The sequence below is a fragment of the Anomaloglossus baeobatrachus genome, chromosome 1, assembly GCF_048569485.1.
Source record: "Anomaloglossus baeobatrachus isolate aAnoBae1 chromosome 1, aAnoBae1.hap1, whole genome shotgun sequence".
In the NCBI taxonomy this organism is placed as follows: domain Eukaryota; kingdom Metazoa; phylum Chordata; class Amphibia; order Anura; family Aromobatidae; genus Anomaloglossus; species Anomaloglossus baeobatrachus.
Genome location: NC_134353.1, coordinates 671,632,930 through 671,652,123, shown reverse-complemented (window position 1 = coordinate 671,652,123; position 19,194 = coordinate 671,632,930). Strand labels below are relative to the sequence as shown.

The 19,194-nt window shown below is 47.9% G+C and overlaps 1 protein-coding gene across 6 annotated transcripts in view; it reads left to right on the top strand.

Annotated features, from left to right (window-relative positions):
* Positions 1–19,194, top strand: part of GIT2 (GIT ArfGAP 2) — a 153,263-nt gene that overhangs the window by 11,851 nt on the left and 122,218 nt on the right. For all 6 annotated transcript variants that reach the window (XM_075320048.1, XM_075320050.1, XM_075320049.1 and 3 more), the window contains exons 2-4: positions 8,031–8,164; positions 8,930–9,042; positions 18,633–18,738. In XM_075320048.1, coding sequence (XP_075176163.1) covers positions 8,031–8,164; positions 8,930–9,042; positions 18,633–18,738 — 353 coding nt within the window. The remainder of the gene's footprint in view (positions 1–8,030; positions 8,165–8,929; positions 9,043–18,632; positions 18,739–19,194) is intronic.

Below are 19,194 nucleotides of genomic sequence, written 5' to 3'. Positions count from 1 at the left end.
ACGCGGTAAAACGCGGTAAAAAAACGCCTAGTGTGCACATTCAGAAGCAAGACTTGGCTTGGTTTTTTTTCCCCCACTTGGATTTATCCTTTTCTCGATTTGCAGTACATTGATTGGTGATACAAATGATGAGATTAAAAGTTACAACTTGTTCTGCAAAAAATAAACCTAAACTTATGGGTCTTGAAACAAGTAAAGTGCAAAAACGAAAAATAGCCAGGCCATGAAATGGTGAAAATAAAATGAGTTGACAACATAGGAGATTAGCAATATACGGTAGTTGCAGCAGTACAGAGCGGAGATCGGCAATGCTGATAGTTGCAGGAAGAACCTTGAACGTCTGCTGTAGCCGCATAGACGGAAACGTGGTCACCGGGGAATCTACTAATCTGGCTAATGACTACTGGGAGAAGAACAGCAGAAGCTGGGCTCACACCTGTGTTTTGTTTTTTTTTTGTTTGGAAGCCATTTCCCATCAGACCTGTATAAAATAGTGATAGTAGCAATTAGAACCTTTATGGCATTATATTACATGCATGTGGCATAAATGACTTCTAGGAACTTATCCTATGTGGAGAGGCGGCTGCATATCTGCATGTACCTATGAGAGTGATTGTCCACAAGGCATGTATTGTGGCAAACCCCTAGCTTTGTGAAGTATTAGGCTATGTGCGCACAGTGCGTTTTTCGCGGCGTTTTTGCACGTTTTTCGGGTGCGTTTTTGGCCTCAAAACTGCAGGACTTTGCTTCCCCAGCAAAGTCTGAGTTTTCATTTTTGCTGTCCGCACACATCTGTTTTTTTTACCTGCGTTTTTGAGTTAAAAAAAAAAATGGACATGTCAGTTCTTTCCTGCGTTTTTCTGCGTTTTCCGCCCATGCAATGCATTTGAAAAACGCAGTAAAACGCAGAGATCAAAAACGCAGCCAAAAACGCACCAAATCGCGGCAAAAACGCATGTGTTTTTTGATGCGTTTTTTCGACGCAGGTGCATTTTTGTGCGTTTTTAGCGGCCAAAAACGCAGCGTCAAAAAGACGCAGTGTGCGAACCTAGCCTTAGACTATACAGGTTTCTTGATTAGGCTGCTTTCACACTACGTTTTTTTAGCATGCGTCATGAACGTTTTTTTGCTGCAAAAGCGGATCCTGTTTTTGCAGAGAAAAACGCATGCAAACGCATGTGTTATTTTGCAGGATCCTGTCACTTGAAGTTTATCGGCGGGCATTGGAGTCATGTGATTGGGAGTGAGGGGAACTGAACCACTGGGAGCCGGCATCTGACAGCTGTGGAGGCTCGTAACCAAGGTAAACATCGGGTAACTTGCTTGGATACCCGATATTTACCTTGGTTACGAGCGTCTACAGCTGCTAGGAGCTGGGCTCCCTGCACACGTAACCAAGGTAAACATCGGGTATCCAAGCAAGTTACCAGATATTTACCTTGGTTCCGAGCCTCCGGAGCTCTTAGGCAGGGGAGAGAGAGAGGAGAGGGAGAGAGAAAGAGGAGAGGGAGAGAGAGAGACTGATCACGGGGCTGGTTTCTGGGCATGCTCAGTAGAGCAAGCAGGATCCTGTCTATCAGCATGCCAGCGTTCACATGCGTTTGCGTGCTGTTTAGTCAGGATCCAGCAATTTGCAGTATTTGGAAAAAGTTAAAAAACTGCAAGTCGCTGGATCCTGACTATAACGCACGCAAACGCAGGTGAACGCATGTTGATGCGAGTCCATTGCAAATGCATTGAAATGAAAACGCATTTGCACTGGATCCGTTTTTGCGTTAAAACGTTCAGGACGCATGTTAAAAAAAAAAAAGTAGTGTGAAAGCAGCCTTAGACAGGTCTCTTGTCCAATTTTTTCCGCTGACAGAGTCTCTGAAAATAATCGCAGCATGCAGCAATTTCAGTCCAAAATCTGATGGTTTGAGAAAAAAATTTAGATGCCATAAAGAACCACAGTATAGCATCCCATTTTTACGGATACATTGCAGTTCTGTAACATAGGAATCTACATGGACCTGTAAATGATTAATAGCTGCTGAGTAAGAAAACTGATTGCACACGGGACACCATATGGATGACAAGTGAGATGAAAATCGGTCCAATTGTTTTAGGCTATGTGCGCACGTTGCGTAAATACATGCAGTTACGCTGCGCTTTGTAGCGCAGCGTAACTGCATGCGTCCTGCGTCCCCTGCAAAGTCTATGGAGATTGTGCAGGGGCCGTGCGCACGTGGCGTCTTAGAGCGCAGCGCTTCGGCTGCTGCCCGAAGCGCTGCGTTCTAAGAAGTGACATGTCACTTCTTCCGTGCGCTTTGCCGGCAGCTCCCGCTCTGTCTATGGCAGGAGCTGCAGGCAGAGCGCATGGAATCGGCTTTTTTTTTTTTCTCTACGGACATTTTCTGCAGCGATTTGAAGCGCACGTGTGCTCTTCAGATCGCTGCAGAAATCTCTGCAGGGCTAGTACGCAACGTGCGCACATAGCCTTATATTGTAATGTGACCCTAGCGGTATTCTGATTAGCTTCTCATATGGTTCTCCCAATAGAACATTAAATTAAACAGAAAAAGTTGCTAGTCTTCAAATCGCACTCTAAAAATCAGGTGACCTCCCACTCGAGATGGAAAGTAATCCTGACTGTGTGCACAGTGCACAATGTTAGGATTCTGCAGTCACAGAGCATTACTGCAGACATTTATGTGGAGCCCAGAAAACCCATAAAAAACCCCTCAATTCTTCCTTTTGGAGCAAGTTTGCTAAAATATTTAGAGAATTGGTATCTTAGTAAGGCCTTGTAAAAATATTGGAAGAAAATACATAGAAATTTGTCAGTATAATGTTAATGTTAGAAGTTAATTGGTTAATGTTTGGGAAATTCCCTTCAGTTTGCTGCCAAGTTCATGCACAAGATGTTAACTCAGTCTTCAGTTTGCATCGTAGTCAATAATTTCTTTAATAGCTGTCTGTAGTCAGTTACCTTAGTGGAAGAGAACTGTAATTAGGTAGTGTAATTATTGCACCTGCAACTAAGGGAAGAGATAATATTTTCATTGTAGTGGCTACACAGATGGAGGTTTACGTTAGTGTACCTCCAGCTATTAAAGGGAATCTGTCAGCAGGTTTTTTCTTTGTAATCCGAAGACTGCATGCTGCAGGAGTAAACACACAGATTTCAGGGATGCCTCTCTTATCACACAATATGCGGTTGTTTACCTACAACGTTTGTTTTAGCTTCAGAAGATTATCATTACTGGACTAGGTCAGCTAGTCCGGAACGCCTACTGCGGTGATTTAGCAGTTTACTGTCTATAGAAATGTAAATATAGAGCCTGGTCTTTGAACTCTGCGACATGCTAAATCGAAAAAGTCTGTGTCAGAATGGCTGCACCTAGTAAACGAAGTGATACATTGTTGGATTGAAGGTCTCTTTGCCTACATCGTGGTGCTCTCAGATGAGGTTGCAAAAACCTGCTGACAGATTCCATTTAACAGATCATTACATGAGATGGACCCAGGTTAGCAGTTATTGCACTGGGTCTGTAACAAATGACTACAATTTTAGGCTTAAGGTCAATTCATAGTGTTGAGGCCATTTGACCCCTGTCTACTACAATAATGGAGTGATAAAGGGTCATAGAATGGAGAGGAAGAACAGGCCGTATGTAGATCTACTATGTTCTGAAAATTATTAGCATAAACTCCATAAATACATCAATCATGAGTTGTGTGTAGAATCGGGGCAGATGAGATATACCAAACTGACAGGGGAAAGTCACCCGAGGAGCACTTCCAATTTTATGGATATCAAAAGGAATAGGAGTCCTAAACTAAAGAACACTGTATACATATACTGTACCTTAGATTGCTCAGCCAACAAAACCATTCATGACCCAACGAGGGTAGAGGAGTAAGCTGCAGCCAGCCACCACTGGTCGTGGCTCAACTCCCATGAGAATAGGATCAGGTAATTTGTAATTCAAAATGCCCAATCTGTCTTTCCTCCTTACAGCCTATGTAAAGTGGGCTTTACACGCTATGACATCGTTAGCAATTGCTAGCGATATCGAGTGTGTAAGCACCCGCCCCCATCGTGCATGCAATATCGTGTGATCGCTGCCGTAGCGAACATTATCGCTACGGCAGCGTTACACGCACTTACCTGGTCGGCGTCGGCGCTGTGACTGCCGAACAATCCCTCCCTCAAGGGGGAAGGACGTTCGGCATCACAGCGACGTCACTAAGTGGCCGGCCAATCAAAGCGGAGGGGCGGAGATGAGCGGGACGAACATCCCGCCCACCTCCTTCCTTCCGCATTGCGGCCGGCAGCAGGTAAGGAGACGTTCCTCGCTCCTGCGGTGTCACACATAGCGATGTGTGCTGCCGCAGGAGCGATGAACCACATCGATAGTCAACCATTACCGATTTTTGGTTTTGGGACGACCTCTCCATGGTGAACAATTTTCACCATTTTTAAGGTCGCTGGCGTCACACGCGATATCGTTAATGACGCCGGATGTGCGTCACTAGCAACGTGACCCCGACGATAAAACATTAAGGATATCGTAGCGTGTAAAGCCCTCTTAAGACTTTGGGGAAGTGGGGATCAATTTAGGAAATGTCAGATGCGTGACTCAGGAAGTAAATAGGCCTTAGTGGGGGAAAAAAATAATTCTCACAGCAGTGGAGATTTGTGAGTTGTTTTAGGAAGGGAGGGTGGATACGCCTCTCCCATTGTCCTGGTCTTTAGTGTTGTGTGTGTGTTGTACCCCATCGTAGCCCTGAGTAGGGTAACTGGCTCTCAGCCATGCCGCCTGAAACCACGTGAGGCGGGCCGGTCCTGCCTTGACCGTGCGTGAGGCGGGCCGGTCCTGCTTTGACCGTGCGTGAGGCGGGCCGGTCCTGCCTTGACCGTGCGTGAGGCGGGCCGGTCCTGCCTTGACCGTGCGTGAGGCGGGCCGGTCCTGCCTTGACCGTGCGTGAGGCGGGCCGGTCCTGCCTTGACCGTGCGTGAGGCGGGCCGGTCCTGCCTTGACCGTGCGTGAGGCGGGCCGGTCCTGCCTTGACCGTGCGTGAGGCGGGCCGGTCCTGCCTTGACCGTGCGTGAGGCGGGCCGGTCCTGCCTTGACCGTGCGTGAGGCGGGCCGGTCCTGCCTTGACCGTGCGGGAGGCGGGCAGGTCATTGGGCAGCTGTCATTTCTGTACATGCACCAGTTGATTGTAAATCTCAGGCCGTGTCTAGATGGAGTATATGTTGCCTAGTACATGATTTATAAACTTGTATGGGCCCGAGCAGTAACATATTGTGACACACAGATCTTATTTCAGTAGAAATCTGAGATCGTTCTCTACTGGCCTTCAGCACATTGTGAACTTTGCTTGATCAAGAACCCGGACACTTGTATCTAATGAGTGTTTTGTTTCTTGCTAAATTTTTTTTTTTTTTTTCTTACTTTGCATTTTTTTCTGATTATCAACTTCCTCTTGTTTTTTTATCTTTCTGCATAATATTCTCAAGAGTAAGGGGAAACACGTGCAAGCACACAGTTGCTTGTGTGGGTTCGTGAAACTGGTTTATGATTTCCTGCTGAAAACAAACTTAAAGGCTTATCTGGGATTGGCACAAACCTTACCAGACTGTATAAGGCTACGTGCGCACACTGCAGTTTTGTATTGTCACAAAAAAACGCACTTTCTGGCCGAAAAACGCACCTTGTGCCAATAAATGTATAAAAAAATGACTTCTTTGCACGTTTTTGTCCCATATGTCTTTTTGTTTTGTTTTTTTTTTTTTTATTTTTGAAGTAAAATTAATGGTTGGAAGGGCTAAAAACACTGGTCAAAAATGCACAAAGAATTGACATGCTGCTTCTTTTCTTCTGCACCCAAACCTGCAAGGAAAAAAAGAAGCAACGTGTGCACAGCACTTCAGAATTCTTATAGACTTCGCGGAGGAAGGAAAGACATGCAGATTTGGGCAACAAACTGCAGCAAAAAACGCAGCATGCTCACAGAGCATTATTCCTCATTCATTTGACTGGGTGAAAAACACAGAACATATTGACCTGCTGCAGATTTGAAAATCCGCAAGGAAAAAGAAAAAGCAGCATGTGCATGAGTTTTCATTAAAGGGGTTATCCGGCTTATTTTGACTTGTTTTTATCATTACACTATTGGGCTACATTGGGGCAGGTAAGTAGAAAGTGACTACCTACCTGCTCTGCTGTCAGCCCCTCTCCCCCGGCTCAGAGCGGTCATATGACCGCTCCTGCCGTGATTTTGCAGCTTTCTGTGATGTCACGACGACTGGGCATGTGCTTATGCTGCCTTGTCGACGGGCATCCCAACCGACATCATGTAGCCGCCCTGCTGGGCGGGTACATGGTGCCGGAGTCCCTGCCCCCCCTTCCCTGTACCCTCCCACACATCCCATAGTGCAGGGGTCTCACTGCCTGTATGCTGCATGCAGCACCTATGCTGCTGGTGGCGCGCAGGCAGTGGCCCCCTTGTTGAACGCTGCCTGTGCTGGGGCCGTGTAGTCAGCGCTGTATATCAGATGACTGATTCACTGGCGCTCTGCAGATGGGAGCGCTGTATACACCTAGAGCTATGATCAGCCGCCGGCCAATCAGAGGCAGCAGCGGATCATTGCAGTAGCGTATACAGAGCTTGGCTCTGCAGAGCACCCGGGAATCTCCATCTGATATAAACCGCTAACTGCACAGGCCCCTACAGAGGCAGCAATCAGCAATGAGGGGGCTGCGGCCACAAGAGGCAGAACACAGGGCACCGAGGGAACGAGGAGAGGTGAGAAAGATTTGTGTGTTGGGTTTTTTATGTGTGAAGAATGGCAGATTAGGGGGCAATTTTACAGGAGAGAATATGGCTACAAGAAGAAGAGCCAAAGGGGACATTACTACATGATGGGCACAAGGAAAGGGGACATTACTATAGTATGGGAACAGGGATGGGCACAAGGATGGGGCACATTACTATAGTATGGGGACAGGGATGGGCACAAGGATGGGGCACATTACTATAGTATGGGGACAGGGATGGGCACAAGGATGGGGCACATTACTATAGTATGGGGACAGGGATGGGCACAAGGATGGGGCACATTACTATAGTATGGGGACAGGGATGGGCACAAGGATGGGGCACATTACTATAGTATGGGGACAGGGATGGGCACAAGGATGGGGCACATTACTATAGTATGGGGACAGGGATGGGCACATTATTATATGTGCGGTGGATGTGAGGATCACTGCTCTGTACTACCAATGATTGGAAATACAGAGCAGTGATATCACATCTGTGCAGCACAATCACCTCACATCCACCGCACATATAATATAGTGATGTGTCCATCTTTGCTGGAGCAATGAGAGGTCAGTGCTGGGGCAGAATACTGACAGGGAATGTGTGCAGAGGGCGGGGCTGGACACTGAGGCCGGGCGGTGCCAGCTCTGTGAGGTTTGGCACAGGAAGAGGTCAGTTTGGTTGAGCTGCAGGTAAACAAAGAGCTGCAGAGAATAAAAGCATAATGTAAGAGAAACAAAAGTTAGAAAATAAAAAAGTATTGTAGGGATGTTTTATATGACAATACAGCACAGATTAGCTTAACACTTTTTTTTTTAGAGTTTATGTCGGACAACTCCTTTAATTATCAAGTATTGCACTTAACCTTGGAAAACGTGCAGAATAATGTGTCATAAACGCAAGGTGTGAAAAACTGCACCGACGGGTGGTCCGAATCAGCGTGTATGGTGTCCATCTCACCCCTATGTGCCGTAGTCAAGAAACGCTAGACTTGGCCCATGTACAGTGAAAACCAGTCTGGATAGATCACATGTCAAGTGTTAGGTGAAAAGGAAGCAGAGCAGTAGGGTCACAGGGGAAACTCTGAAACCGTGCCCCTAAAATACCTGTTTGTTTCTTGTACCTGTAGACACCCAAAAGGGTGAATATTAAATGATCCCTAAGCATTTAAAGGACTCTCCTTACTACTGGTATCTTTTATTTTTCGTTTGCAGATCCTCGCTGGGCATCTATTAATAGAGGTATTTTGATATGTGATGAATGCTGCAGCGTACACCGGAGTCTGGGAAGACACATCTCACAAGTGAGACATCTTAAACACACGCCATGGCCTCCTACCTTGCTCCAGGTAATTGATCTAGCCTTTTACGCAGCCATGTTTTGCTCTGGTCAGATAGTGCTGCTCTGCGTGTGCACCAGTAAATGGGGATGGCTGTAACTATTTGGGTAATCCGGAGAGCTTCTAACCTAGTAGAGAAAAATTAGGATTGCTGGATGAAATATCCGGGGAAAATGTCTTTATTTTATAAAATGGGAATATCCCTTAAAAGTCCATGAAATCTGGATGGTTGAGAAAGGGCAGTTTCTTTATGTCTTAAATACCTTTTCTTCTCTGAGATCCTTACTCACAAGCATTTCATAACCAAGATGAACGGCTAGACTTGTCACCTCTGTTTTTACGTGTTTCCTTCATTCCCTCTTGAGGACTGAACTGGGTATCTCCCTCAGTCACATAGAATTAAGCTGGGGTCAGACATCATCACTAACAGGGGCCAACCATAGTGATCGGGAACAGTCCCCCTCCCCACCAGCAGTCACACTGTTCTGACTTGTGGGGATAGGTGATAAGTTGTGAACGGCCCTTTCACTACAGTCGGGAGATCCCTTCTTCTGTGGATTTTCAGAATCTAATCTTGAAGAGCGAGGGATACATCCCCTAAAGTTCTGACCAGATGTTGAGAACTGATCTCCTTCTGATTAAAAACTAAATCTAATCACCTATTATTTTAGGAAATATCTATGAATGTGACACTAATGTATACATCAAATATTGTTTTTCCAGCATTGACAGCCATGTTATAGTGCACTAATGCATGTGTTTTACGTCATTTAGATGGTACAGACCTTGTATAGTAATGGGGCGAATTCAATTTGGGAACATTCTTTGCTGGACCCGGCATCTATAATGAGTGGAAAGCGGAAGGCCAATCCCCAGGACAAGTTACAGTAAGTCTATGCTGTTTTACTATTTATTTTTTTTTTCTCTTTTTGGGATGTACATTCTATAAAGTACTCCATACCTCCAATTTCTTTATCGTTCCTTTGGGAGACCCAGACCATGGGTGTTTAGCTTCTGCCTCCGGAGGACACACAAAGTACTACACGTAAAAGTGTAGCTCCTCCCTCTGAGCTTATACACCCCCTGGTGAGCCAGTCCTATCCAGTTTATCGCTTTGTGTTCAGGAGGCATACATCCACACATGCATTCTCATATGATTTTTTCCTTTTGGAATGAGATTGAAGAAGTGCGGGTCCACGTCTGGACCCCCGGCATGTCCCTTCTCACCCCACTGTGTCGGCGGTGTTGTAAGGTTGATTTCCAAGGCTGGAGCCTTACATGCCGTGCTCCTTCACCATCCCTCCTGGGCTCTGGCTTGAAATGGGAGCCAGCACGGTTTCCCTGCCTGGCAGGAGACCGGTCTCCATCCGCAGCCCTTCAGGACCCTGCTGGACCGGAGCACTCATCCCCAGGGACCTGGCCCTGCGTCACAGCAGCTAAGTACCTGAGACGTTTATATTTTGGGGGTCCCTGTACTTTATTGTTTGGGGAGAGTGTGCTTACTGTATTTATTGGCATTTCCGGCGGGTTCTCTAGCTGTCGCCCGAGAACCGCGCCGATGGTGCCTGTGCGTCGGCCTCGCCGCTCAAATTTAGGCTCCGGCTTTGCCGGAGGCCTAGTTTCTGTTCTCTGCCCTCGCATGTCATTCATGGCAGGCTCCTCCCGGCGGCCGTTCTGCACAGGGGAGGGACACTCCCCACTGCTGTGCGTGTCTCCTCCCCTGTAGGTCTCTATGGCCCTCCAGATCCCGCTCTCACAGCAAAGTCCCGCCCCCTCTCTTCTCTCCGGCGGCCATTTTCTCAGACAGAGTTCACTCGGCGCTGGACTGCACTCTGCATCCCTGCTGAAGTGCTGTGCTTGGGGGTCCGGGCTTCGGGTTCTGGAGGGCACACAACACCGCTCCAGCGGTCTGGTAAGCCACATTCGGTCTCTGGTTGTGGACCTCTGTATATACTCTCTGGGGTTCATTCTCTTGCAGAGCCCCCACTCCAGCAGCATGTCTCACACGAGGAGCAAGGCTCCAAAGCTTTATATTATATGCGCTGCATGTAAGCTCCTGCTGCCTGAACCAAGCACCTATCCTCATTGTGATGTCTGCTCTAACTTGGCGGTGCGACAGCTTGGAGTCTCACCTCCAGTGGTCTCTCAGGCTGCTCCTGCTCCTGTGGCTGAACCCCCGGCTTGGGTAGAATCCTTTTCTAGGTCTATCTCCCAGTCTTTTGCTGAGTCCATGGGACTTCTGTCCAGGACTTTGATAAATATGCATCAGCCCCCTTCACAGGGTGCCCCTACTGCTATGGGTCCCTTAGGTTCGGAGCTCACAGAGGATTCATCATCAGGGCCCAGACCCCGTCCTCCTAAGAGACGCAGGGTTCCCTCTCCCTCCTCCTCCCGCGGCTCTGATTCAAAAGCTGACTTGCAGGATGAGGAGGATGCCTTTACAGGGGGCTCGGAGGCTAACTCCATGTACCCCATTGATCTGTCCGAGGGTGTCTCAGATCTTAGTGACTTGATTGCTTCCATTAATTCTGTACTGGATCTCAATCCGCCAGTATCAGAGGAGCAACCTTCTCTGGCAAAAAAGCACCAGTTTACTTCGCCTAAGAGAGCAAAGAGTGTGTTCTTTAACCACTCCAGTTTTCAGGCCGCTGTGACCAAGCCCAGGGCCTGTCCTGACAAACTCTTCCCAAAGAGTGGTTCTGATGACCGGTTTCCCTTTCCACCTGAGGTGGTCAAGGAGTGGGCTCAGTCCCCAAAGGTAGACCCTCCGGTGTCTAGGCTCTCAGCCCGGACCGTTGTGTCGGTGGCTGATGGCACTTCCCTTAAGGATATCACTGACCGTCAGATTGACCTTCTGGCCAAATCTGTGTATGAAGCGGCGGGGGCCGCGTTTTCCCCGACTTTTGCAGCAGTGTGGGCTCTCAAAGCCATCTCTGCTTCTCTACAGGAGATGCATTCCCTCACCAGGGACTCTATGCCCGAAATGGTTGCCTTAACTTCCCAAGCTTCAGCTTTTTCATCTTATGCCATGTCTGCCATGCTGGAGGCTTCTCACCGCACTGCGGTGGCTTCGGCTAATTCCCTCGTTATCCGCAGGATCTTGTGGCTTCGAGAGTGGAAGGCAGATGCTTCTTCTAAGAAGTACCTTGCTGGGCTCCCTTTTGCTGGGTCCCGGCTGTTCGGAGAACAGCTGGATGAAATTATTAAGGAAGCTACTGGCGGGAAGAGTACTTCCATGCCACAAACCAAAACCAGGAAACCTGCCCAGGTTAGGAATCAGTCGAGGTTTCGCTCCTTTCGTTCCTCCAACTGGTCGTCCTCTAAGCCCTCGGCCTCGTCCGCTAACTCAGCCAAGGACCAGAAATCCAACTGGCGCCCAAAAGCGCGTCCACAGAAGACCGCAGGAGGTGCTGCCACTAAGGCAGCCTCCTCATGACTCTCTGCCCGCTCCGGCGACGTCCTTAGTCGGTGGCAGGCTCTCCCACTTTGGCGATGCTTGGTTTCAACACGTCTCCGATCAGTGGGTGAGAGATATCATCTCCCACGGCTACAGGATAGAATTCTCTTCCAGCCCGCCAAACAGATTTTTTCTCTCAACTCCCCCTTGCTCCAAGGCCGCCGCCTTCTCGCAGGCCGTGGCAGCCTTGCAGGCCAACGGAGTGATTGTACCGGTTCCCGCCCGGGAACGGTTCAGGGGTTTCTACTCAAATCTCTTCCTAGTTCCCAAAAAGGACCGGTACCTTCCGGCCCATCCTGGATCTCAAGCTTCTCAACAAGCATGTTCAGGTGCGGCACTTTCGCATGGAGTCTCTGCGATCAGTCATTGCCTCAATGACCCAAGGGGATTTCCTGGCATCCATCGACATCAGAGATGCCTATCTGCATGTGCCAATTGCAGTTTCACACCAGCGTTGGCTACGTTTTGCAATAGGAGAAGATAATTTCCAATTCGTGGCTCTTCCCTTCGGGTTAGCCACGGCCCCTCGGGTATTCACCAAGGTCATGGCAGCAGTGATTGCGGTTCTGCACCTCCAGGGGTTGGCAGTGATTCCTTACCTGGACGACCTTCTAGTCAAGGCTTCATCCAGCGCAGACTGTCAGCGGAGTGTCTCGCTCACTCTCGCCACTCTAGCCCAATTCGGGTGGCTTGTCAATCTTCCCAAATCCACCCTGACTCCGACCCAGAGTCTCACGTACCTAGGGATGCAGTTCGAGACTTTGCCGGCACTTGTGAAGTTGCCCTTAGTCAAACAGCAGTCCCTCCAGCTAGCGGTGCGCTCTCTGCTGAGGCCCCGCCGTTATACCCTCAGGCGTCTGATGCAGGTGCTGGGTCAAATGGTGGCGTCCATGGAGGCTGTTCCCTTTGCCCAGTTCCATCTGCGCCCCCTGCAGCTGGACATTCTCCGCTGTTGGGACAAGCGGCCTTCCTCCTTACACAGGTTAGTGGCTCTGTCGCCACAGACCAGGAGCTTTCTTCAGTGGTGGCTTTGGCCCCTCTCCCTGTCCCAGGGGCGCTCCTTCCTGGCCCCGTCCTGGGTGATTCTCACCACGGATGCCAGTCTATCCGGCTGGGGAGCGGTATGTCTCCACCACAGAGCGCAGGGCACTTGGACTCCGTCCGAGTCAGCCCTTTCAATCAATGTGCTGGAAACCAGAGCTGTGCTTCTAGCTCTCCTAGCTTTTCACCACCTGTTGGCGGGTAGGCACATTCGAGTCCAGTCAGACAACGCGACAGCGGTTGCCTACATCAATCACCAAGGCGGGACACGCAGCCGCCTGGCAATGTTGGAGGTACAACGCATCCTTCAATGGGCGGAGGACTCCAAGTCCACCATATCCGCAGTCCACATCCCAGGCGTGGAAAACTGGGAGGCAGATTATCTCAGCCGTCAAACCGTGGACGGTGGCGAGTGGTCCCTGCACCCGGCAGTGTTTCAGTCAATCTGCCGCAAATGGGGCACTCCGGACGTGGACCTGATGGCATCCCGTCACAACAACAAAGTTCCTGTTTACATGGCTCGCTCCCACGATCCTCAGGCATTCGCCGCGGACGCTCTGGTTCAAGACTGGTCCCAGTTTCGTCTGTCCTACGTGTTTCCCCCTCTAGCTCTCTTGCCCAGAGTCCTGCGCAAAATCAGAATGGAGGGCCGTCGAGTCATCCTCATTGCACCGGACTGGCCCAGGCGAGCTTGGTATCCAGACCTGCTCCATCTGTCCGTAGAGATGCCGTGGCATCTTCCGGACCGTCCAGACCTACTCTCGCAAGGTCCGTTTTTCCGCCCGAATTCTGCGGCCCTCAAATTGACGGCGTGGCTCTTGAGTCCTGGATTTTGACGGCTTCTGGTATTCCTCCTGAAGTCATCTCCACTATGACTCGGGCCCGTAAGTCTTCCTCCGCTAAGATCTATCACAGGACTTGGAAAATGTTCCTGTCCTGGTGTCGCTCTACCGACCATCCTCCTTGGCCATTCTCCTTGCCGACCCTTCTGTCTTTTCTACAGTCCGGTCTGCAGCTAGGACTGTCCCTCAACTCTCTCAAGGGACAAGTCTCAGCTCTGTCAGTTTTGTTTCAGCGGCGTCTCGCTCGGCTGGCTCAGGTCCACACCTTCATGCAAGGCGCGTCTCACATCATTCCGCCTTACCGGCGGCCCTTGGATCCCTGGGACGCCTCTTAGGGAGGTTTCTTTGTATCGTCTTTCACAGAAAGTGACCTTTCTGGTGGCCATAACTTCCCTCAGGAGAGTCTCTGATTTGGCTGCGCTCTCTTCGGAGTCACCCTTTTTAGTTTTCCATCAAGACAAGGTGGTTCTCCGTCCGACTCCGGACTTTCTTCCTAAGGTGGTCTCTCCTTTCCACCTTAACCAGGACATTACCCTACCTTCCTTTTGTCCAGCTCCTGTTCATCGCTTTGACAAAGCGCTGCATACTCTGGATCTGGTGCGTGCTGTCCGGATCTATGTGTCTCGCACCGCTGCACTTAGGCGGTGCACTTCTCTTTTTGTGCTAACCACAGGTCGGCGCAAGGGCCTTTCTGCTTCTAAGCCGACCTTAGCCCGTTGGATTAGATCGACCATTTCGGACGCCTACCAGAGTACTCAGGTGCCTCCCCCGCCGGGGATCAAGGCACATTTGACCAGAGCTGTCGGTGCCTCTTGGGCTTTTAGGCACCAGGCTACGGCTCAACAAGTCTGTCAGGCTGCCACTTGGACTAGCCTGCACACCTTTTCGAAGCACTACCAAGTGCATGCTCATGCTTCGGCAGATGCGAGCTTGGGCAGACGCATCCTTCAGGCGGCTGTCGCCCATTTGTGAAGTTAGGTTCTGCCTACTTCGAAGTTTTTCTGTTTATTTCCCACCCAGGGACTGCTTTGGAACGTCCCATGGTCTGGGTCCCCCAAATGAACGATAAAGAAAAAGAGAATTTTGTTTACTTACCGTAAATTCTTTTTCTTATAGTTCCGTATTGGGAGACCCAGCACCCTCCCTGTTGCCTGTTGGCAATTTCTTGTTCCGCGTGTTATCACCGGCTGTTGTCGTGGACAGAGTCTCCGGTTGTTCCGGCTCTTGCTCTGTTCTACTTGTGGGTGGCTATTCTCCTTCAGCTTTTGCACTAAACTGGCTGGGTCTGCTCACCAGGGGGTGTATAAGCTCAGAGGGAGGAGCTACACTTTTACGTGTAGTACTTTGTGTGTCCTCCGGAGGCAGAAGCTAAACACCCATGGTCTGGGTCTCCCATTACGGAACTATAAGAAAAACAATTTACGGTAAGTAAACAAAATTCTCTTTTTTACTGTTCAGGCATCCTCCGAGGTCCATGCTGTGGGCTCCTTTTGTCTCCTAGGCTCCCATATCCAGTACAGGAGGCATCTCTACAACACTGGCTCCCTATTTCATACAAGTGCCTAGGAGACTGTACATGCTCTTTCTGGTAATGGACCAATATGAGCAGACTCATATAAAAGTGTAGAAATGTGATTGAGCAGACTCCTGCACCCTTAGGGTATATGCCCACGATCAGGACCTGCTGCGTCCTGGACGTGGTGGGTCCTGACATGCAGGGCTGTGAGTCTCCTCAGCAGGAGACCGTAGCTGCTCGTGCCCACAATCAGGGTTTGGGACGCTGCAGGCTATCTCACTGTTCTCCCTGTGGAGAAAGCTTGCGACTCCACAGCAAAGAATTGACATGCTTGCGGCTCGGAAAGCCGCACCGCAGGTCAGGTTACGCTGCGGGCAGTACACACACACAGTGGGCATGGGACTTCTAGAAATCCAAATGGTTTTGGTCAAAAATGCTGCTAACACTGATCGTGGGCACACAGTCTTATAGTTTTTCTATTTCGCCGGAGGAGTTTCCAGGTCTTAGTTTTGGGATCTCCTGAAGATGAATACAATCTAATGTTAAATATCATTCCTAATGGAGTTTGTGTACCAAATAATTAAAATTGTTAGGTGACTCCACTTGGCACTTTGTCTAAGATAATGGGCCACTAGAATGCCTTTGTGTGGTGATTTCTGTGGAAAAGCATTATACTGGTAGTGGTCACTTTGGGTGTCACCACTATGAGGAGAGCTTGTTGTCGCTCGTGGCTCTCTCTCAGAGCTGAATGTGCCTCTCCTCAGAAAGGTTGGTGACCACTGGTGTAAAGCTTTGGCTTGGTTCACACCTGGCAGATACCATTATTTTTAGAGCATGACTTCGGTCATGTAATGGATCCGAAACCCTGCCACATATACCACTATTTTATGCTTAGCATGGACTGATATAATGGAATGCTTTAAAGAGATATTCCCATCTCCAAGATCCTATCCATGGTTACGGCCACGCATATAGTGACAGTTAGTGCGAGTGGATACCTAAGCTACCTTAATGCCCTGCGCATGAGGTAAGGGAGATATCTAATCAGAAGGCCTATACTACATTTTTAAGTGAAGGAATTTGATATTTTTTTTTTATTATTATTATTATTATTATTATCATTATTATTATTATTATTATTATTACACCTATTACATATTGTGATAGGATCATTGAGATGGAAATAACCTTTTAAGGGGTTTTCTGGCTTCAGAAACCACCTGTTTCCATGCTTCTTTCCTCACCCTTTCAGGGTCCTATGCTGGTCTCTGCTGCTGCGTCACATCCTGTCGACAGTGCTGCAGCCAATAAGTGAGTTCAGTGGTTCTGCCCGTGCCCTTTGAGCTGTTGCGTTCACTGATTAATTGCAGTGCAGTTGACATAATGTTAGCCCTGCGGACAATACCGGTCACCAGGAGCAATGGTTGAGACTTCACATTGGACCCAGTGAGGGGTGAGTAATGAACAGTTAATTTTATTAAAAACTGTGCTTGGGGGGTTTTAAAACTGGAAACCTCTTAAATGCTGGTGTGAACTCGGCCTAATCCTGCCTATAAGTGAGAAATAGATACTGATATTGGTATAGATCTAGATATTGATTAAAATTTCTACAATGTTGTGTGAAATTATGAGATTGTGCTGGTGTTTGCTTCCAAGTATCAGTCTGGGATTGGCACAATTTAACCCAGAGAGCATTGCCAGTACCAGATACCAACATATATTACCACATGTTCTCATTACTCGCTGCAGACAAAGACACAGTGCTCATCTATGTTGAACCCTCCAATGCATATAGTGTAAAAAATGTGGGAAATACAGCACCTAATGCTGCCACAAAGTGACAGACACATGAAGAAAACCCGACTGTCAAAGGGACGTGTCTGGCAAATTCAGTACTGTCATTTTTCTACTTCTATCATGGAACAGAAATACAATTGGAGATAAGAATCAATCCAAAGTTCTTGAAAATGGTGGCGAATAAAAAGTTTTATCCACCCCCACCATTTTTAAAAAGGATTGAAGAGGGAATAGCGATGTCATCTCTTGTCAACTTGAGTCTGAGGAAGGAGTTAAACAAACTCCGAAACGCGTTGTATGAATAAATCTTCTTAATCCGATGATCCTGAAGTTTTTGGCAGCACCCGATGGTCACCGCTATTCCCTCTTCAATCCTTTATCTGTTCCTCACCCAAGGGGTGCGAGTTCAGCGGCCGGAGTAGCAGCCATATGCACAACCCATCCAGGTGAGCGGTTACTGATGAATACCTTTTCATTTTCCTGTGTGGTACTACACTTGCAATGCTTTTTTTCTTATCATTTATAAAGAGACATAGCACTGGGTACAAATTAAAAAGTAGCGGCACTTGCCTCTTCCCTGCTGCTTCTGGTTTGATACTGTTTTTTTGTTTTGTTTTTTTTCTTGCTGGTATCTGCATCCTGCTGCTGTGATTTGACCTGTTCCTATATCAGGACATCCACTGCAGCCTAAACCTCGATGTAAGGGGACACAAATATGGCTCCTGATTGTCTGCAGTGGTCACATGTCCCTGTTAGAATTTCATTCCTACAGCAGGAAGTAGAGACCGTACTGGGACCGGCTCCTTTTCATGTTTCATCATATTTATAGCACTTCAAAATTGTGGAAGTGGTCAACCCCTTTAAAACCAAGGATGTTAGAAAGTTGTATAATCTTCCATTTGTAAGTCACCCAGGTTGCTCGTAGGAAGTCCAGGAATTTATAGAAGTTATGTTTGGTAAGTAAGGTATGTTATTTATTGGCTTATATAAATGTAAGAAGAACTTGATCTGTTGGGGACTGACCACTAAGACACCGATCAAGTGCCAGAACCAGCCCTCCTGAGATGGAATGGTAGTCGAGCACGCACACCTCTACACCATTTATTGTGCACAGTAATGACAGAGGTAGCCGAGCACTGTACTTGACTGTTTCCAGCAGTCTCATAGGTGATAGGTGGAGCATTAGCCCGAATGCTCAGGCACCATTCTATTCAAATTTGGGATTAAAATCTGGCAGGTTCTGGCAATTGGTGCTATCAGCAGTCAGCCCCCCCCCCCCTCCCAAATCTAGAAGTTATTATCTATCATATGAAAAAGTGATAATTTCTTGGTGGAATATCCCTTTAAATTTGTATGCATGGACAGTGCCTGCTTAAAGGGAATCTGTCAGCAGGTTTTTGCCACCTAATCTGAGAGCAGCATAAAGTAGGGGCAGAGATCCTGATTCCAGCAATGTGTCATTTACTGGGCTGCTTATTGTAGTGTTGATAATCTACTGCTGATTAAACAGTCGTTTTATCATTACAGGACTCCTTGGTGTGCTGCCAGGTAGTCCAGCATATTCGTGAGCTCAGTATAACTGCTAGATCTGTAGCAGAGAAAACAATGATTTTATCAAAATGATAGCAAACAGCTCAGTAAGTGACACATTGCTGGAATCAGGTTCTCAGTCTCTACATTATGCTACTCTCAGATGGGGGAGCAAAAACCTGGTGACAGATTCCCTGTAAATGTCTTTGCTGGAGGAAAAAAAATAGAGACTGACAGTGCAATATTGGTTTCTTTGGAGAAAAGTTCCTAAATGTATTTTTTGTTTGCTTACAGCCCAAACAAAGCGGAGTTTATAAGAGCGAAATATCAAATGCTGGCATTTGTTCACCGCTTACCCTGTCGAGATGATGATAGTGTAACAGCCAAAGATCTTAGTAAGGTAAACCTTTTCCCTAATTAGCCTTGCTCCTGTCTGAACCTGTCGTGTTCCAGCAAATAGCCTGATCTCTGGCTCAGCGGTCTGTGAAGGCAGAATATGTTTAGCATAATATACATGACCGCATTATGTGATCTGAATCCAGGATTACACAGGGCGGCCATTCTTTACAGGGAAAAGATCATTTTTGGTCAACACCGTACACTATTTTATATTATGAGCAACATGAGAAAAAAAAATATTCTTCATTTATTTTATACTACTATCTTTCTCCATTTCTTCACTATACACAAATCAGACAAGAAAATTGTGTTGGGCACCAGTGCATTACAGAAGCTCAAGTTGCCTGACAACTGATTACAGCCCCATTAGAAGGAACACGTTCTGTATCTGCTGTATATATAAAAGCAGATCTGCCAGCTGATTTCACAATACGGCCAATCCTAAGAAGGGCCATCA